The 21998-nt window shown below is 37.2% G+C and overlaps 2 protein-coding genes across 2 annotated transcripts; both read right to left on the bottom strand.

Annotated features, from left to right (window-relative positions):
- Window positions 1–8292: 8292 nt before the first annotated feature.
- Window positions 8293–9222, bottom strand: LOC110199682 (olfactory receptor 9G19-like). Its single transcript, XM_020974563.1, has one exon. The coding sequence runs from the start codon at window positions 9220–9222 to the stop codon at window positions 8293–8295; it is 930 nt and encodes a 309-aa protein (XP_020830222.1).
- Window positions 9223–19431: 10209 nt separating this feature from the next.
- On the bottom strand, window positions 19432–20361 carry LOC110199684 (olfactory receptor 9G19-like). Its single transcript, XM_020974566.1, has one exon. It carries the CDS (start codon window positions 20359–20361, stop codon window positions 19432–19434), a length of 930 nt encoding a protein of 309 aa, XP_020830225.1.
- Window positions 20362–21998: the final 1637 nt, after the last annotated feature.

The raw sequence follows: 21998 nt of genomic DNA on the forward strand, positions 1-21998 counted from the left end.
TTATTTCACAGATAAGCAAACAGGGCCTTACCCAAGGTCACATGTCCAGTAAGTGTCTGAGACCAGATTTGAACTCAAAGACATGTGTATTCCTGATTTCAAACCCAGTGCTTTATTCACTGAGCTTCTCTGTACGTAGTTATTTTTATGGCTGATTCTCTCATTGAAATATGACTTCCTGAGGGAGCAGAGAGTATTTTTTTTTCTTCTATGTATCCCCAAATATTAGCATAATATCTGGGACATCTATTGTTGTTGTTCAGTCATTTCAGTTGTGTTTGACTCTTTATGACTCCATGGACTTCTTTCCACAGGGTTTTCCTGGCAAAGAAACTGGAGTGGTTTGCCATTTCTTTCTCCAGTGGCAAACAAAGGTTAAGCGACTTACCCAAGGTCACACAGCTAGGAAGTTTCTCAAAGTTGGGTTTAAACTCAGGTCTTCCTGACTCCAAGCTCAGAGCTCTATCCACTAATCCATCTAGCTGCCCCTTATTGTTTAATAAATATTTGTTCGTATACTAGATGGAATGTCTAGGATTTATCTTCTTCTATCTCATTAAAGGATTTCCACTATATTAAAGCAGTATTTATCATAGCACCTGGCCCATAATAAATGCTAAATAAGTACATGCAGATTCAATTGTTTGGGATTTTCAGATATCTGATTAGAGAATTTCTATTTAATGGCAGCACTTAGTACAGAGCCTGAAACAGTATAGGTGGTTAATGAATATTCATTGACTTCATGTGACTTGACCTAATGGTTATAAGGAAGAAATAACAAATGTTCCTGAGAGCTGGTGAAGTGGTACTGTATGTCTTAGAGAGGCACAGAGCTTGTCCTCCTCTCTCTCAAGGTACTTCAGATTCTTGGGACCATCCTAGCTTGGAAATGAACTCAAGTTCTTACCATGAATAGCTTGCGTTGATCCAAACACTGGGTGGGAGACAAAGTCTGGAATATGGTAAAGAACTGTAGAATGGAAATCCACAATTATAATTCTGTGTATGCTACTAAATATCTGTGTGATCTTGGGAGAGAGTAACTGTTCCTCTCTGGCCAAAGAATCCTGATGTATAAAATAACAAGGTTGGACTAGATTGGAGGCTCTTAACTTTTACACAAGAAATGTGTAATGGGACCTCAACTCTGCTGCTCTGGGGGAGCTTGTGACCCTCCTCACAGTGTTTTTTAATGCATAAAATACATAGGATTTCAAAGGAAATTAATTATATAAAAACCGTTGTCAAAATATTTTAAAAGCAATATTTTAATATATCAGTGAGTCTAATAAGCACAGTGATTTCAAGGTGGTGTTGCATGTAAATGGTATTTTGAGACACTTATAACAACTGTAATGCAATATGAAAATATCTATGATTTCTATTGGTGACAAAGTCACAGATATTACCAATTCTATGGCCTAATGACATAACTGAAGGAAATTAAATTTCAGTTACTTGTTAGTGAAAATAAAGATGTATTTTCTTTTTCCTACTCAAATTCACAGAACCCCTGAAATCTGTCCACAGATACCAGGTTAAGAACTTTGACCATTCAAGTCACTAAGATCCCTTCTAGTTATGAAATTCTATGTTCTATGGCACAATGGTTAGAGTGCTGGGCCAGGGGTCAGTAAGACTCTTCTTGAATTCACATCCAACCTTAGATACTTACTAGCTGCGTGACTCTGGACAAGTCACTTAACCCTGTTTACCTTAGTTCCTCATCTGTAAAATGGGCTGGAGAATGAAAGGGCAAACCACTCCATTGTCTCTGCCAGGAAAACCCCAAATGGGGTCACAAAGAGTTGGACAGGACTGAAACAACTGAACAACAACAACAAACGTTTTAAAGTCTCCTTGTCTTCTAATATTTAGTGATATAAAGATGCTGCTAGCTACAAACCCCATATTGTGGGGTCCCTTTAATCTCTGACATTTTATTTTCCAGGGTCCTTATCATTTCAAATATTTAATGTTCTATAATCTAAGGGGCACTCCTAGTTGTAGCATTCTTCTCTGCTTCTGTCAATCTCTGTGTGCTGTCCTCTAGTCTGAATGTGGGCATTTTAAGTCCTCAGGTCCAGTCCCAGTCAAATATTATGTGTTCTAAGATTCAGGATAGATCATCATTCTATGTCTCTCTCCCTCTCTCTTTCTCTCTCTCTGTCTCTCTCTCTGTCTCTCTCTCTCTGTGTCTCTCTGTCTGACTCTCTCTCTCTCTCTCTCTGTGTCTCTCCATATATATATATATATGTATACATATATATACATATATATGTATATATATATATATATATATATATATATATATATATATATATATATATATATATGTATACATATATATACATATATATGTATATACACACAATACATATACATACATATATATATATATATATATATAATTTCATTGATTATTAATATAAACACATAACCTTGTGGGGAGGGGACCAATTAAGCTAAGTAGGATTTCTTTTCCCTGGAATAAATAATCCCAATTAATATGATTTGTGAGTGTTTCCTTGCTTTCCCATAGTTTTATTGTTTTTTTTCCTTCCTCCTTCACTCACTCTCTTCCTTTCCTTCTATTATATTATATTATATTTACTGGATATTCCTGTTACTCTGGTTATTTCTCATCACTGGGAATGTAAAGTTAAAAAAAATGTCTTTTCTTGTTGTTATTTGCTGACACCATCCCATTTTCTATTTTAAACCTACTATGAGTTGGGAAACCAAATGCCTCAAGCAGATTTAAACTAGATCAAATATTCTGATAGCATTAGTGCATAAGGTTTGATAAAGATAGTTCAGCCCTTAATTCCTCCTTTCACCAACTTCCTGGATTCATAACATGCTTGAGAACCCAAAATTCTGATGCTAGGAAAATGGAATGGATCTGTAAGATTTTCCATTCAACTGAAGCTCTTGAAGTAGCCAAGTGGAAAGAATAATGCATCTGGAATCAGAAGACCCAAGTTTGAATCCTTACTCTGCCACTTGCTTGTTTTTTGACCTAGATTTTTATCAGTAAGATGAAAGGCTTAGATGAGATGGCTTCCAAGTTCCCTTGCAAATGAAACCTATGATCTCATGAAGCCACTAGAGATGATGCCTGAACACAAAAGAATAGATGGTATTTACTGGATTTCAAGCATTTTGTCAGTCTTGTGCATGACATGGCTGGGGTCAGATGTGTGGGAACTGAATGGACACCTCAGCTGGCACCTTAAGTCACACTTTATAGGTAGCTAATTTATGCTTCACCAAACAGACTATCAGCTTCTATTCCAAGAACAAAAACATTCTACTGCATCTCCATCCCTGGATCATGCAACTTACCAAAAAGCCGACCAGACTATCATCCCAATGGAGTCCTATTCTGATGATCCTAGAATCTTTTTGTACGTGTTTTGTGCTCTCCAAGGCCTCAGATCCCAATCTAGTAACACTCTTGGCCTGGGGCCTCTTGGGTATGGCAATTAAACCAAATTTCCCATTGATTGTGTTGGTTTTGTTTAATTCCACAGGAAGACTGGGGTCACACCAGGGAATCATGTTCTCCAAAGTTAATTCATCCATGACTCTCTTCTTTAATGAGGCCTGGAGAATACAGGAAAGTAACAATAACAATGAGCTCCTATTGCATCAAAGTCCGAAAGAATCTGTAGATTAGAATTGAGATAGGGGAGACTTCTACTCAGTGTCAAAGGACACAGCTTCTCACCCTATTTTAGGGACCTATAAATTCCCTAACTTAATTTCCATGAGTAATAGAAAGAGAAAAAAAATCTAAATTGTGAAGAAAAGGAGGAACAAGGTGAAATATTTGAAAGTACATGGCCTTTCTCTCGTAGACTAATTGTCCATAATTAATATATGAGAAGACTTGCTAAAGCAATAATCACCATTTCTATTGCTCTTTAAAGTCTGCAGGTTTTTCTTCATTTTCCATTCAATTCCTCACATGTATTAGTGCTTGCTATGTGCAAAGCACTATACATGGAAACCATAAAAATTAAGAGGCAGAGTTGAAGGGAGGGAGATAATCATTTCAGTGCCTACAATGTGCCAGGAACTATGCTAAGCACTGTACAGATGTTATTTCAATCGATCTTCATAATAACCCTGTGAAGTGAATTTTGTTGTAGTCTTCATACCTGTAAAGACTATTATGATCCCCACTTTACAGTTGAGGAAACTGAGGTAAACAATGGTTAAGTAATTTGCATAAGGTCATACAGTTATTAAGTATTTGAGATTGGATTTTCCTCAGGTATTCCCAGCTCTAGGTCCAGTGTTTCATCCACTGTACCACCTAGCTGCTAACCATTGTGCTGAAAGCAATCATAAGTTCTTCCTGTTCTATAAAGTTCTCCAAAAATATGATGGGCTGATATGGGTGGGAGGGTGGGAGTAGGGGCAGTATTAGTGGATTTCTCCTGCTAGAGTTCTTCAAGCAAAGACTGGAAAATCACTTGGCAGGTATAACATACGGAGTCTTTCTGGCTTGTTCACTCTTCCCACAGTTTGTGCAAAAGTGGCACAACTTTCAAAAGTCTACATGACCTCCATGACATGAGGAAATATATGACTATGATGCTAATGGAGCATATTCTGATCTAGGTAACTTTACAAAAGGTTTCCTGGGCTTCAATTCAAGGGATCTGGAGTTGGGAAGTTGGGAGTTAGAAGAGGAGACTTCTACACAGAATTCTGCAAGTTCTAATGATCTTTGACCTTGAAACTGAATGGGATGGTATGAATAAAAAAGGAGGAGGCCAGAATGTCTCCATAAGTCTAACCAAGATGTCAAGAGTTATGGGCATTCATCTGTGATTCTGTAACTCTGTAATTATCAAACAATTTGAATAAATGTGACCATGAATAAATTCATGCAGAATGCAGATCAAAGCATACTATTTTCTCTTTTTTGCTGTTTTTTTAATTATTTTTTTTTCTTTCTCGTGTTTTTCCCTTTTGTTCTGATTCTTCTTTCACAACATGACTAATGTGGAAATAAATTTAATATGATTGAATAAGTATAGCCCATACAAGATTACATACCATCTTAGGGAGGGGGCATGGAGGGAGAAAAATTAGAACTCAAAATCTTATAAAAGTGAATGTTGAAAACTAAAAATTAATTAATTAATTAAAAAAAATTCATGCAAATGCTCCAATTATTGAGTTTAAATGTTTTAAAATAAAGCTAATAATCTGTAAGAAATGGAACCCATATAGGATCCTGCACCTAATGAACAATGACAATTACCTCATTGAAAAAAATGTATTCAGATATCAGAAGGAATCTGATCTCCTTAATGACATAGACCCTCAGGTTAAATTCACAAAATGAAGATAAAAATCCTATGTCTTTCAAATATTTCTGAAATTGCATATGGGAAAGAACAGAGTTTCCATTTATTATGCGTGTGTATGTATGTATGTGTACATTATGTGTATATATATATATATATATATATATATTATATATGTATGTATGTATGTTTGTATGTATGTTTGTATGTATGTGTATGTGTGTATGTAATTCTACATTTTGTAGCTAGGTGGCACAGTGGATAGAGTGCCAGGCCTGGAGTCAGGAAGACTCATCTTCATGATTTCAATCTGGCCTCAGATACTACATGTATGACTATTACTCTGGTCAAGTCACTTAACTCTGTTTACCTCAGTTTTTTCATCCGTAAAATGAGCTGGAGAAGGATATGGCAAACCACTCCAGTATCTTTTCCAAGAAAACCTAAATGGAATCATAGAAAGGCAGATGCAACTGAAAAAGAACACCAGAACAACAAATTTTTCATATATAAATATGACTAAAGAAAAAATAAATAGTATGTATCTTGGAGCCAGGGAAAGTTGATCAAGGACGAAAGGACAAGTGTTATATTACTTTAATCAGTTAAAGCAGGTCTCAAATAACTTGTGGAAGCCTTTGACCCTATGAGAGTGTGTCTTCAAGAATAATAATACTGAGATATTTGCAAATGGGCCACTTCACCTGACCATCATTACATTTGATCATTTCTACCCTCTCAGAATAATTATTTATTCTTTGCCATTAAGGCCTCATGGCATACCAGCAAAGTTTTTGTCAAAGGGAGTGTTTTGTTTGTTTTGGAAAGTACATTGGACTTGAAGTTAAAAGGCCTGAGTTAAAGGACTGAAGTCAAAAATCCAACTCTGAACCTTATTAACTGAGTGACTATGAATGGGTCACATTTTTTTGTTCTCTTGTTACCTCACTTGTAAAAATCAGAGCAGTGATGTTCATGCTACCTAACTTACAAGGTTGTTGGGAGGGAAATACTTTGTAAAACTTGAAAGTCATATGCATACATACATATATACATGTGTGTACACATATATTATATATACATTTATATATGTTTATGTATTGAATACACAAAGAATTTGTGACAACTACTGCAAAGTGATAATTCTGTAAGAACTTCTCAGACCAATGAATCAGTAATTCCTTCAGGTTGTCACAATACCTGCTAGTGAGGCATTGTGTATGTATTTGTTTGGGTGTGTATATGTAAGCAAAAAGACAGATATAGGATAAGTAGAGAGTTCTACGCTCAATGTAGATACATACAAGAGCTGGATAGGGAGAAGGGAACCAGAAAGTACTCAAAGATATGAAAAAAAAATCTACAAGAAATTACAGGATCAACTTAATCATGGCCAGAGAAGGTTGTAATGAAGAATGTTCTCTGTCTCTTGAGTGTCTCACTGAAGGCCTTCAAGAACACATTTAATGTTTGCTTTTCAACTATGTTATGTGGGGATTAGATCTTGGTATGGGTTTCCTACTGATATCCTTTTCAACCCTAAAATTCTGTGATTCTATGATGATTTAACTATGAAGTGAGTGCAAATAGGCATAAATGAGTTAATGAGTGAATGAATTCAGTCAAATGCCTTGAATTAATTCTATGTTATTTTTTCACAGTTAATTATAATATTTTATTTGGTAGCAGATCTGTTTAAGACCTTATCCTCAGTGCCCAATTTAAATGACTTTATTGCTATGCATGAATGCATGGAATCGTCTGTTTATTCCTGGGCAGAAAAGAGGACAACAAGTAATACAAAATCATGAAATGATTACAACAGAGTCCTGTTACTATTACTGCTAGTACAGGTGGTGGGAGACTAATATTCAAGTCTTGTTGGGACACTATTTCTTTGCAAGGCTACTATGCTAATTAGTCAATTTACAATTTGCTTAGCACAGTCCAATCAAACATCAATAAGGATTTCCTTTCAAATGGTCTCACTTTCTCTCTAAGGGAGATGCCAAATACTAATAATTATTGTTGTGTTAATATTATCTGTATCAATTATTAATGATATCAAAATTGTTTCTATTAATCATTAAAATATTAATATCTGATATAATTATAATAATAATAATAATAATAATCGATACTAATCTACTCCCAAAGTTGCTAGTGGAGACATTATGGTTACAAATGCACTTGTAATGGCTCCAGTAGCTTCTAAAAATCAACAGCAATTTATTAATCACCTACAATGGGTTAGTCACTGTATTAAGTGCTGTTAATACAAAGAAGGCATAAGATAGTCACTGCCTTCAAGGAGCTCACAATCTTTTCAGAAAAACTCCATATAAGCAAACAATATATAGGATAAATTGAAGATAATTTGCAGAAGGAAGGCACTAAAAGTAAGGGGAACTGGAAAAGACTTCCAGTAGAAGGTAAGATATTAGTTGAGATTTAAAGTAGAAGAGAGAAGCCAGAAGGCAGAGATGAGGAGGAAGAACATTGTAGACATCAGGAACAGTGAGTGAAGATGCTTCTTATTATCACTCACAGAACTTTCTGGACTTTCTGATGCCCATTAGGTCAACGTTAAAGGAGGAAAATATACAAAAGATCCAAAGACCATCATTGATTTTAATATAGGCCAGGCTAGTGGTGTCCCCACTTTACATGGAAATTGGTGGTCCCCTTGAGTAGGGGAAGAGGATATTTATATATGATCAAGTTTCTGCCTGGCCGCTCATAGCAGGTAGAGAATATCTATCTATATATGCTTGAAAACAGTGGAGGGAAGGGACAACTTATAATCACAGTTCTACTCCAGAGCAAACTACAAGAAGTGAAGAAAGAGACATTCAAGATTTCTTCTGTTTGCCCAAGTATAAAGTATTTCAGGTGACTGTTACATCAAATATATGCATGATCTCATAGAAAATAAAAAAGATGAAGAATGGTTTCCTCAATTTCAGGAAGCTGTCATCTTAAAGAGTTTCTTCATGGCTTCTTTCACATCTTTGTTCCTCAGACTGTAGATCATGGGGTTCAGCATAGGGAAAACCACAGTATAAAATAAGGAGACAATTTTATCCTGCTCTAAGGCATAGCTAGAACTAGGACGATAATAAATATATAGAATGGAGCCATAGTATAAAGTAACAGAGATTAAGTGAGAGGAGCAAGTTGAGAAGGCTTTGAGTTGACCCTGGGTAGAGCGAATTCTTAAGATGGCAGCAATGATGAAGAGGTAGGAGGTCAGAATGAAAACAATGGGTGTGAGGACATTGGAAGCCAAAAGGAAATAGAGCACAATGTGGTAGCTGGCCTTTACGTCACATGCCAGCTTCACCAGGGGTGGTAGGTCACAGAAGAAGTCATCAATGACATTATCCCCACAGAAAGTCAGGGTGAATGTTTCACTTGTAATGATAGTGGAGTTTACGAAGCCTCCAAGATATGAAGCTGTTACAAAACCCACACATAGCCTTGAAGACATGGCCTGAGCATAGAGCAATGGGTTAGAGATGGCCATGTAACGGTCATAAGCCATTGCAGTCAATAGGTAACATTCACTGTATCCTAACCCAGCGGAAAAGAAGAATTGAGCCAGGCAACCAGCAAAGGAGATTCTCTTGTCCTCAGAGACGCAGGTCACTATGTTGTTAGGAGTATAAACAGATGAATACCAGAGATCCAGGAAAGACAAGTTCCCAATGAAGAAGTACATGGGGGTGTGCAGCCGGGAGTCTGTACAGATTAACACTATCAAAGTGATGTTCCCTACCACTGTCACAGAGTACACCACGAGGAAAAGGACGAAGAGCACCAGCTGCATCACGGGATCCCGGGTGAAACCCGCCAGGATGAACTCAGTCACAGTGTGATTCACCCTCTCCATAGTGTCTAAGGATCTCATCTACACTTCATCGAGGGCAGTGCACATTTCAGAAGTCCTGTGATCCATACCTTGGTAAAGTTGTTGAGAAAACAGTACTGATCACTAGATAACCCAGAACAGTATGAAAAGGAAGACTTTGTAATTCTATACCCCAATTATATATCTTTTCATTCATTAATTCAACCAGTATTTATTACATGTATTAACCTTCCATGTGCCAAGGATGTAGCCCATATTAGTTTTTTTTGTATATAGAAACAAAAACAAAATTGTATCTGAGCTCAAGGGCCTTCTGTTCTAGTGTCTGCCTGGCCTTTAAGTAATTATCGTGTCTCAATCAAAATCTTAGCTCTACTAGAAATTCAACACTTGCATTCACTTAATAAATCCATCAACACATTTATTAAGTATCTGGTTATGTGATAAGCAGTTTGCTAGGCTTTGGAGATACAAAGACATAAATAAGATATTCTCTGCTTTTACATATATGTATGTATGCATAAATATATACATATATGTGTATACAGATACATGCATATATACAAATATGTACATGTTTACACTTTTATATATTATGTGTGTATGTGTGTGTGTATGAAAGGGTTACACTTTTACCATAGGAATATTACCATGGTAGCTACCATGAAGAGAATGTATTGGAAAGGAAAGAGCCCTGGGCTACAGGGGCCAGTTTAGAGACTTTTGCAATTTTCAAGGTGAGAAGAAATAAGGGCTGGGATGTTGACCATATAAGAGGAAAGAAGGGGTAGATTTAAATATTTTGTGGATATTGAACGCAGAAGACGTCATATATGATTGGATTTGTAAGGTGAAAAAGAGAGTTCAAGAATGATATCAAGCTTATACATCTTGGTATCCTAAAAGATGAGGGTATCATGTGCAGAAGTGGGAGAGTCCATTGCGAACTTCTCTGCCTGCTGCTCCAGATCTTCTGCATTTTGACACCAGTTTACCTTTCCAAGCTTACCTGTAATTATTCCTCTACCTGTGCTGTAAGCCCAACCAGACCTGACAAGGCTCTGTTAACCAAACACTCCCTGGTCTCACCCTCTCCCTGCCTTTGCTTCTAGTCATCTTTAAATCTGGAATTTCTTCCTTCCTTCTCTCCTGTTGAATTTCTACTCTTCTTCCAACACCCAATTTAAATGCCACCTCCTCCATGAAGCCTTCTCTGATACCTCTAGTTGGTAAAGCTCTTCTCCCTACAACCTCACTCAACACCTTATTTGACAACTCTCTGATTCCCCTAGAATATAAGATTGCATATTATGTTTATCACTGTCTTATACCTTTGTTACTTGATTTCAGGCCTCTTGAGTACAAGTTGATTCCACAGTGCCTAGCCCAGTGCTTTTCATCTAGTAGGGTTATATTAAATGTTTTCTCTATTATATTTGTGGGGTTTAAAATAAAGGTGGTCAACTGGGGCTTGAAGAAGTAGTATGAAATATTGGATAGAAGGCTGATTTTTGACTGATGTAGATCTGAATTCAAGAGCTGCATCTGATATATACTAGCTATATGATAGAGGAAAGTCACTTGAATCCTCTATGACCCAGATGACTCTCCAAGATTATAAGTTAGAGAGGAGTTTCCACTCTGCACCTGGGGAGGAAATTTCTATACTACCTGATAAAGTCAAGACCTTCCCTTCCCCTAAATCCTAAGCACACTGAAGGCAATGAATGAATGTTGTGCAATTCCTTGCTGAGCCAGAAAGACAGATTTTGGTTATCATCTCTGCCTCCAGGTCTACACATTGTGTTCTCAACTCTAAAAGGTAGGCACCGTTAACAAGACTAGAAAGAAAGTCTAACTCTCTCCTGATTTGTGTGGCCCTGGAGAATTCCCCTCCGGCTTCTGCACACTCAGAAGGAAGGAGAAAGCTGGGAATAATAAAGGCACCTCCAAATGGGAAGAGAGAAAGCAAGTAATTCAATGATAGCAATTCTAGCTTTTAGGTGCTTTTGCTCTTAAAACGCACCCTCTATTTTTTCTTGAGCCTTAATTGTTTCTTGAATTCACTTGATGAGTGGGGCTGTACATGTAGGCATGGAGAGGAAATGGGTGACTCAAGCGAGGCACAGAGCTCATGTAATTCTCATGGGGACCTCAGAATTTTGAGACCAGGTAAGATTAAGGCTCTGTTAATTAAAAACTTATTAGTCTCTCCTGCTCTATGCTTTTGCCTCTAGTCTTCCCTAAGTCTGCAATTTCTTCCTTCCTTCTTTCCTGTTGAATTCCTACCCCTCTTTCAACAGCCGACTTAAATGCCACCTTGTCCATGTAGACTTCTCTGATATTCCTTGTTGGTAAAGTGAGCCTAAACTCCAGTCCTTGGAGCAAACCATTCATTTTGACTCTGGGCATAAGAGGTAGCATGGTCTGGAGGAAAGAGCAAGAGAGTGGGAAACAAGACAGTTTAACTATAATCCTGAGTCTGCTACTAAATTGCTATATGATCTTGGAAAAGTCCTTTCACCTTCATGCATGTCAATTTCCTCAATTGTCCACAATCATGCAGATGCCTTTTTCACTCTGTCATTCTTTGCTATGTTCTAAGTTCTCTTATAATTTCAACTTTCTCTATTCTAAAAACATTTTCTATTCGAAAAACTGTTAGCCCTAGATTTTATGTTTTAAGTACTGTTTTCCTCAAACATTTTATATTCTTAGGTTCCTTGAAGTTCAACCATTATCAGTTTGAGGTTCTAAAACCCCTTCTAGTATTGACATTCTATGTCCTAAGATTGATTCCAAGTCAAATATTCTATAACAGTGATTCTTAACTTGGGGTTCATGTACTTTTGTTTTGGTTAATATTTTAATAATTCTATTTCATTTCCTTTGTAATATGTGCACTTTATTTTGTGAATTTAAAAACATTATTCTGAGAAAAAGTCCATAGATTTCACCAGACTTCCAAAGGGGTCCAGGACAGAACAAATTTTTAGAATGCCTGATCTAGAGACTTTTTTCTTTCATATCCCTATGGCTAAGTATAGTGCCTGAAACTTGGTACATACTTAAAATGGACTGTATTTCAGGTTTCTTGCAACTTTAATATTCCATGTTCATTAAAAAATGTCATTATTTCCTAATAACATACAATTCAGACCTCGGAGTCTGAGGATATTGACAGATAATTGACTTTATCATAAATGCCAAAAGATAGAAAGTAAAGTTTTGTTCTTTTCAATTTTCTTTCTTTTCCAGTGTTAGCTGTTACTTCTCACCACTATTACTATGAAATAGCAGTTATTTCTTCTAGCTAATTTTCTAATTTTCTCCATTTGGCCTATGTTTTGGGGAACTACATAACCAGAGGAGGTAGCAATGTATGTCAAATATATAAGTGAAGCTCTGAGCTGGAGAACTTAGGGCATAGGTTTTAAGACAGATTGAATTTCGTAAGACTTTTTACACCCTTCTGGTTTCACGACTAGGTTCAAGAGGGCCACAGGATCAAAAGCTCTGACTCCAGGAAAAGTAGTTAGCAACTGCAATCTTGATATTTCAATGGAATCCTTTCTGATTCTCAGCAAAGCATCCTGGGGCTGGAGTTAGAAGACCCAGATTTGAATCCCTCCTCTGCCACTTGCTGTCTAGGTGACCTTATGCAAATTACTTAACCCACCTGGGCCTCAGGATCCATATCTATAAAATGATGGGAAAAGAGAAGATGACTTCTAAATCTCTTCTAACTTGAATTTGTGATATTCCTGAATTTAATTCCTTAAGTTGAAAATAATTATTCTAATAGTAGAAAATCAGACATGTGACAGGTTGGTACATGACAAATTTGGGCTCAGAGAGACCTTTCTTTGCCCCTCAAATCACACCATAGGGGCAACTGGGTATTTCACCTAATGAGGCCCTTAGTCCTCACTGTAAGGAAAGAAAAATTCTTCTGCTCCAGGAACCTTGAGGCATGCAACTTACCAACACCCGCAGCAACACTGTTATCATGATGCAGTCCAAGTTTCCATACATTGGAGCCATTTTTATTTGCTTGGGCTCCCCAAGGAATCAGATCCAACTGAGGTTTCCTGACCCAGAGGTTGCTCCCGTAGTAATTACTTGCAGAGGAAAACATGAGCTGCATCAGAGAGTCATGGTCTTCAGAGTTTATCCTTCATGACTTTTCCTTCTCTTATTGAAGTCTGGAGAATTCAGAATAAAATCACTCAACAGCTTTTGTTCCACAGCCCAATAGCTTTTGTAATTAGAGGTGAGAAGATGGGCTCTGTGCCCAAATGGAATTGACATAACTTCTCAAGCTGGTTTAGGGTCCTGCCATCACCACTTCCACCCCCAAAGTAACTTCTCCAAGTAATAATGGAGAAAGAATTTTCTAGGAGAAAACAGATATAGAAAAGCTTCATCACATTTGAGATTCATTTGACCTGTCTCCAGTGTGTTAGTGCCCAACAGATGCAAAAACCAAGAGTCACTCTAACAATGCCCTCCATTTCTATAGTGTTGGGAGGCAATGTGTATTACCTTGAAAAAAGGACTGTGGGCACAAGACCTAAGTTTGAATCTTGGCTCATTTTCTACTTGCCTGACTTCAGTTTATTTACTTTTTATGTGACTACTATGACAATAACTCAAGCTCTCATCCTCAGTTTCCTCACCTATAAAATAAGGAGGTCTAGATGACAAGGCGAACCATAAAGTACCTTACAATTCTACATCTATTTTGCTACAACCTTTAAATTTACAAAACAAAAAAAATACATAAATTTACAAAATGCTTTCAATTCAATAAGAAGCACATATTATGTTAGAAACACATTGCTAGGCATAGGGATACAAAGACAAAACAAATCAAATTTGATCCTCAAAAAACGTATATTCTAAGGGAAAGCTACAACATATAAATGGATGAGTAAATTCAGCCTGGATACAAATTAATATGAAATGATTAAATAGTTTTAAGAAGGAAAAAAGACAAATCTTTGGGAGTGAGGGTCAGGAAAGACCTCATGTATAGGTAACATCTGAGCTATGCATTGGAGGAATCTAAGGGTTCCATGAGATAAAAATGGGGAGGACAATCAAGAGACAGAGAGATAAAATGCCAAGCATATATGCGGGGAATACTTTCTCACATCCATCCTCTAAGGAATGCATGGCAGATATTACCAGCCAGACTTACAGAGAAGGAAACTTAAGTTTTGAGAGATGAAGAGACTCCCTGGTGCCACATATCACCATCAATTGAACTCGTCTGCCTGAAATCTCATTGATTTGGAATTTTTTTTCAAAGGTAAGACTTTATATGGAATTGTTTATGGAATGAACACGTCTAGGTAAAATGTTCTATGACTGAACAAAATAAAAACAAGTGACAGGTAATGTGGTTTAGTGCAAAAACCATTACATTCAGTGTTTTGGGGAGACCTGGGCTCATGTTCTATATCTGACACCAGAAGTTTTATGGCTTTTAGCAATCTACATGCACTCTCCCAGTTTCAATTTCTTTTTCTGGACTAGGGAGTTGAACTCAGTGATTTCCAAAGACTTTTACAGCCAATCCTCCACCAATCCATGGTCTGGATATACACAACTGCATTACAAGAGTAGTGTGCAACCAGGAGCTAGGAAACAGAAGAGCTGTGGTTTGAACCCAGATCTTTGGATGCCAAATTCAGTGATTTGAATTATAGTGCACTGTCTTCCAGTAGAAACCTGGGAAGCTTTCTCTCTTCTCCCACATTTCTCTCTCCGCACCATAGCCTTTCCAGTGAACAACTAGAACTTTTGGGCAGATTAAGCATGCTAGGAATTGATTCTGAACTGTAGAATTAAGGAAATAGACTCAATAAGAGAAATGTTCAAATTTCCAAATAGAAGACTTAAATCATTGGCTCTATTCCAATTCCACATCCCCGTTTAGAAGCATTTTACTCACCTATGTTATTACCGATAACAGGGAGAAGCCAGATGACAGCGTCATTCTTAAAGAAATATCAGAAAACTCAGAGGCCTTGAGTAACAACAGCACAATCACTATTTTACTACTAGTATTTTTTCAGATTTAATCCTGTATTTGAGCTATCAGCTCTTCTATCATCAATAATTTGGGAAAACTAAATATCAAGGGAACATATCAAGTATAAATAAAAGCAGCAAAGTGGCACAGTTAATACAGTGTTAGTATTTAAATTTGGAATTTTAAATAATTAATGAAGTAAAAATTATGAAGTAGAAATTGACTAAAAATTTTGAGAAAACACTGATATGTCTGCATATGAAATTTGAAAGTTTTTGAGTTCTGCCTTCTGCGGTATTTTAAAATATTTGGCTATTAACTTCTCAATTTGCATTTGAATTTCTTAAATATATCAACATAACAGTTGTCCAACGTACATCATAAAAGTTAAATAATAATGGAATCAATGCTAATTTAGAAAAGCACTCTTAGCCATACTTTATAGATCTATTTTGGTAAATATTAAATCTTTAACCAGAAAGGTTCATTTATGAGTCAGATTCTCATAGTTTTTTGTTTTGTTTTGTTTTTTAAGATTCTTTCATTAGCTTGTTGTTAGCAGTGTTTATGTCAGGTAGAGAGTTTAGAAAAAGATAGAAATAGTCAGGGATATTTAAAACCAAAATTCTCTTAAATTTCAAGTAAAGTATGAGTTCCTAGTTTGGTGCCTGCCTTATAGCTCTGTATTTGATTAGTTCTAAACCACAGGTTCCTGCTGGTTTTCAACAAATGAACTATTTGTTGGAGAAGTAGACTTTGAGATGTATTAAAATCTTGTACTGAGATCTTTTTTTGCAAAAGATTTTAGAGAAATATATGAGTTTTACAAGTAACTTGGAACAAGAAAGGAAATCCATTGAAATAGTACTCCTGAGTACATGATATTTTCAAGACTGCCTCAAGAAATGATGTGTCAGTGACCATATGACTGTGTGGGACATCCGACATCCAAGGTGAAATGTGTTGATTTAATGGATATTGGGAATGGGTTACTAAATAGCAAGGAGACTTAATGTTTTTTAATGTTGATGTTCGTCGTTGTACTGCTTTGGCTTTTTGTTTCTTTGTATCTGTACACTAAGTTCCCTCAGTTATCTTGGTGCCATATGAATTTCCTGTCTGAATTGTGATTGGTCAATGATTCTGGTCTCACTTTGTGATTGGAACTATTGTGTACCACCCTCAATATATTATGAATTGCCCAAGCCCTATGTTGTTTCCTCTGACCTTCAGAAAATTTGACTCCCCAGAGGCCTGGGCTCATTGGCTTGGGTCATGCTTGGGGGTTAGGTCTCTTGTTAGATCTCTGAATGTTAACCTTTATCCTTGTAAATGTTTCTTTACCCTTGCCTCCAGATGCTCCACCCAGGTGGCATCCAAGATAATGTTTTACTCAGTGTGGTCATTGATGTGCCCAGAGGCTGCCTTGTCTGCAAAGAGGATTGATGCCCTGAAGCCAACTTAACCTGTCTTCTTGGGTCACCATATTTTCCAAGGTTAGACTCTCAGTGTATCCTTGAGAGTTGAACCAGCTACCAGATAGGTTACTAGTCAGTCTGCACCAGACTGATAAACTGTGTAGCTGAGACCCTTTCAGATAAGTAGAACATCATCCCTCCATGATCTGATGTTCCCAAGTGTTCCTGCACCCTCTTGCTACCCCTCCCCTACTGCTCCTTCCTCCTGCCATGCCACTCCCATTTAGGAAGGGATTGTCCTCCATTCCTCTCATGAGACTTCCCCTTTTTGTAATTCATAAATACTCAAGCTTCTGCCTGGACTGTGAACTCCTTCATACTTGGTAAAGGGATTCTACATGCACATTCACTTCTTTTGTAATAAATTCAGTTTCAACATGTCTCATTGACTTGTAATTTTTTTGGTTAATAGAGTGTTGGATAAGAAGACTGAAGTCTAAATCCCCCCTGAACCAATGATTTGCTATATGCCCCTAAGCAAATGTCAACCTCTCTCAGCCTCAGTTTCCTTATCCAAAAAAAGGGAATAATAATAATAATAATAACATCTTCCTCATAAGGTTGTGAGGATCAAATGAGACAATGAATGTAACATACTACGCAAATCTTAATGTGATAATAAATGTTAATTACTTTCATTACTTCTCACTTTCCTTAGGAGAGAGAATGTAGTAAGTTTGGTGGTTTAGGAGTAAAAGGGACCTCAGTGGTTATCCAGACCAACACCTAACTAAGCAGGTATTGCTTCCACAAAATCTCCCACAAGCAGTCATTGGATTATTGTGTGTATTTTAAAGATGAGGAGACTCAGAGAGATTAACCAACTTCCTCAAAATGGCCTAGGTTGCAAGGAGCAGAGCTGGGATTTGATCCAAGGACATTTGATTCCAAAACCAACCACTACAACATTTTCTGATGAGGATGCTTTCCCTAGGTAGTTGGGGGAAAACAGATGTGGCATCACTGGAGTATTTTAACATAGAAAATAGGTATACAATTTAGATAAACACATACATACATAATGTATATACATACATATAGATATAGTGATAACTATAGAGAGACAGAGATAGCTATATAGATGTTAGATATATAAATGATTTGCTGTTGTTGTTTACTCAGGTCCATATCTTTGTGATCCCATTTGGGGCTTTCCTGGCAAAGACATTGGAGTGGTTTGCCATTTCATTCTCCAGCTCATTTTACAGATGAGGAAACTGAGGCACACATGGTTAAGTGACTTGCCCAAGGTCACACAGCTAGTAAGTGTCTGAGGTCTTCCTGACTCCAGGCCATGTGCTCTATTCACTGTGCCACCTAGCTGCCCTACATAAATAATTGATATATACATAAAAACATTTATTTACGCTTAATGAGTGCCAGGCATTTTGATAAGGACATACACATACTAGTGCAGGATGGAGTAAGGATAGCCTGAAGGTGCTTGAAGAAAAGGAAGCAGTCAGAGAGAAGATACAAAGTTTTGGGATGAAGAAATGTTCACCTTTTCTAAAATATTCCTACCAAAATTTGCCTGGATCTTAGATTATACTCATTTTCTTATGTGTCACATCCTTCCATCTCCTCTTCAACAGAATATAATAAGCTCCATGAAGACAGGGACAATGTCATTTTTTTTATCTTTGCATCTCCATAGTATTGTTTATTGAAATGAAATGAAATGTGAGAATAATATTAAGAATAAAGAACTGATGTAGCCCCTACCTCCAATTCTCACTTTGACTCTGTGGCAACCTTCTTTTACTTGCTGCTCATCCCCAACACAAGCATAATTTTTAGTTTCCTCACTAGGCTATAGGATCAAAGAGATGAAACCACTCACCCTGAACCCTTATGAAGTCTCATAGCAGTATTAAAAGTTAATTCCATTGTTTATAACTGTAGAAAGGAAGTTTTGGGGTTCATGTTGGTGGACAGGAGAAGGACGGTATCATTCTAACAATGAGAACTCTCTAGAAAAAAATGGGATAACTCTGAAACTGATTTAGTAAATGTCACATCATACTCATTCTTTCTTTGTCATCCTCATTGAGCAAATGATTCATATTTAAGAGTTCAGGTGTCACTGTAAACAGAATTGTACAAATGGGAAGCACAATGTTGGAAGCATGAAACCTCTCGCAAAGGGTATGGTTAGCAGACTGTGGGAGTTGCATGGAGGTTTCGGCCTTAGCAAGATAAGAGAGGAAAAGTACATAATAGCCAGAGATCCAGAGGTAAAGTCAAATTTTCCACAGAGATGGAGATGATCAGAGAGTTGGCCCATGGAGGGGAAACTATGGGAAATGGCATGGAAACTTTATCTCTCTGAAGAGAAAAGCAAAAAGCTTATTTCTAAGAGCTAGGGTCAAAAGAGTGACCAATACCATTCCTATATTAATATAGAGATCTTTTTCAAAGAGACATTAATTTACGATTATAGCACTTAAGTGTACAATTCCATTTTTTTCCCCAAAGAAAATTTCCACTTCTTCTTCTGATAGTTGCTATATACTATATTATCTCACCTCTGATAATTCCATCCTACAATGAAACAAAATATGGCAGGTCATTGGGTATAATAAAAAAGTCTATAGAGTAAACATAACTTTACATGAAAGTCACACCAAATATTCATGTGGTTGTAATACAAAAGCAAAAATAAAGGGTTTTTTTGGTTTGTTTTATTTGTTTGTTTGTTTTTTGTCCCATTCAGGAAGCTATCATCTTTAAGAGTTTCCTCAGGGCTTCTTTCACATCTTTGTTCCTCAGACTGTAGATCATGGGGTTCAACATGGGGAAGACCACAGTATAAAATAAGGAGACAATTTTGTCCTGCTCCAGGGAATAGCTGGATTTGGGACGATAATAAATGTAAAGAATGGAGCCAAAATACAATGTGACAGAGATTAAGTGAGAAGAGCAAGTAGAGAAGGCTTTGAGTTGACCCTGGGTGGAGCGAATCCTCGAGATGGCAGCAATGATGAAAAGGTAAGAGGCCAGGATAAACACAATGGGTGTAAGGACATTGGAAGCTAACACAAAATAAAGAAAAATGTAGTAATTGTCCTTCACATCACATGCCAGCCTCACCAGGGGTGGTAGGTCACAGAAGAAGTCATCAATGACATTATCCCCACAGAAAGTCATGGTGAATGTTTCATGTGTGAAGATGCCACAGATAACAAAGGCTCCAAGATACGAAGCTGCTACCAGACCCATACAGACACTCTGAGTCATGACTTGAGCGTAGAGCAGTGGTTTGGAGATGGCCATATAGCGATCATATGCCATGGCAGCCAACAGGTAGCATTCACTATATGCCAGGCCACCTGAGAAGAAGAACTGAGCCACACACCCAGCAAAGGAGATTCTCTTGTCCTCAGAAACACAGGTTACCATGATTTTGGGGGTATAAACAGTGGAATACCAGAGATCCAGGAAAGACAAGTTCCCAATGAAGAAGTACATGGGGGTGTGCAGCCGGGGGTCTGTACAGATTAACACTATCAAAGTGATGTTCCCTACCACTGTCACAGAGTACACCACGAGGAAAAGGACGAAGAGCACCAGCTGCATCCCAGGATCCCGGGTGAAACCCGCCAGGATGAACTCAGTCACAGTGTGGTTAAACTTTTCCATGATTTCAGCTTGTTTTATCAGTGTATGATGGGAGGAGTACACATTTCAAAAGTACAATGACTTATGCCTTGGAAAAAAAGAATGAGAAATTTAAATTACCTAAGTGGATAACTCAGATCATCAGTTGAAAAATTAACATGCTGAAATCTTATTCCCTAATTGCATAATCTTTCATTCAACATGAAGTCATCATTCATTCCTTCATTCATTTATTATTTATGTACCTATTCATTCAACAAACTTTTATTAAATGCCTACTATAATCCTTCTTGAGCTCCCAACACAAAAACCTTGGGTCAGTGCCCTCTGTTCCCCAGCAGGAGAGCTCAATCTCTTTAAAGGCCAGGGAACAAAGAAACACCATGAGTAAAAAGAAACGTACCATAGATTCATATCATGAGAAGAGTGAAGATCAAGACAGAATTTCTGAAGAGGACAACATTGTCAACAAACCCACATCTACAACAACAAAAGGGAATGTGAACTGGTCTGAAGCCCAAAAAGCCTTCTTGGAAGAGCTCAAGAAGGATTTTGATAGTCTAATGAGAGAGGTAGAAGAGTCCTTCAAAAAGAACATGCAGAATGGAATACAGGACATCTGAGTTATAGTCAAAGAAACATAGACTTAGAACTACAAGGGAACTTCCCATCAACTTCTTCATTTTACAGATGAAGAAATTGAGGCAAACAGGGTGAAGTGACTTGCCCAGAGTCCTGCAGCTAGAAAGTGTCTGAAGCCAGATTTGAACTCAGGAAAATGAGTCTGACAACAAGCCCAGCACTTTGCATGCCTGTTCTATGGCCATTGTGAACATTAATTATTTCCTGGTGTAATAATATATGCTTCTTACCTCATCAAGGAGCATAGGACTGCTTGTTTGTAAAGCAAATGGACCAAGACAGCAGATATTTGTTCTTTCTTTGGCTTTTAATATTTTTCCTTTTGCTGTTTTGTGCCTGACAGCTGGTATTTCTCAGGATTATCAGTATAAACTACTGTCACTTCCTAATACCAATTGCTATTAACTTCTAATTTTCTCCTTTCAGTCTACTAAATGTTGAGGATTGAGAAAATCAAAGACACTAGAGTTGCACATAAATCAGATAAAATCAATCTGGAGGGCTTTACTGCCTGGGTTTTGAGCTAGACTAGCTTTTCATGGACCACTCCCATCTACTTGTGGGTTTGTGACAATCTTCCAGAGGTTTGGAAAATCTGACTGTAGGGAAGGTAGGAAAAAAAGGGTGCTACTTCTTTGCATTTCAACTAATGAAAAAATCAAAATTATATATAGTCATAAGGAAAAGTGCTCTAAAGCGTTATTGATTAGCAAAATGCAAATTAAAACAACTTTGAGGTATCATCTCACACCTGTCAAATTGGCTAAACTGATAGAAGGGGAAAACGACAAATATTGGAAGGATATAGAAAAACTAGGACCTAATACACTGTTGGTAGAACTGTGAAGTGATCCACCATTTTGGAGAGCTAACTGGAATTATGCCCAAAGAGTTGTAAAACTGTGTATGTCTTTTTGACCCAGCAATACCACTATTATGTCTGTTTCCCAAGGTGATCAGAGAAAAAGGAAAAGAATCTATATGTTCTGAAATATTTATAGCAACTCTCTTTGTGG

The sequence above is a fragment of the Phascolarctos cinereus genome, unplaced genomic scaffold (assembly GCF_003287225.1).
Source record: "Phascolarctos cinereus isolate Bilbo 61053 unplaced genomic scaffold, phaCin_HiC Scaffold_9;HRSCAF=440, whole genome shotgun sequence".
Classification (NCBI taxonomy): domain Eukaryota; kingdom Metazoa; phylum Chordata; class Mammalia; order Diprotodontia; family Phascolarctidae; genus Phascolarctos; species Phascolarctos cinereus.

What these genes read in the sequence shown, in the direction of transcription:
- LOC110199682 (XM_020974563.1), bottom strand. Translation starts at nt 9,222, where the DNA reads ATGGAGAGGGTGAATCACACTGTGACTGAGTTCATCCTGGCGGGTTTC.
- LOC110199684 (XM_020974566.1), bottom strand. Translation starts at nt 20,361, where the DNA reads ATGGAAAAGTTTAACCACACTGTGACTGAGTTCATCCTGGCGGGTTTC.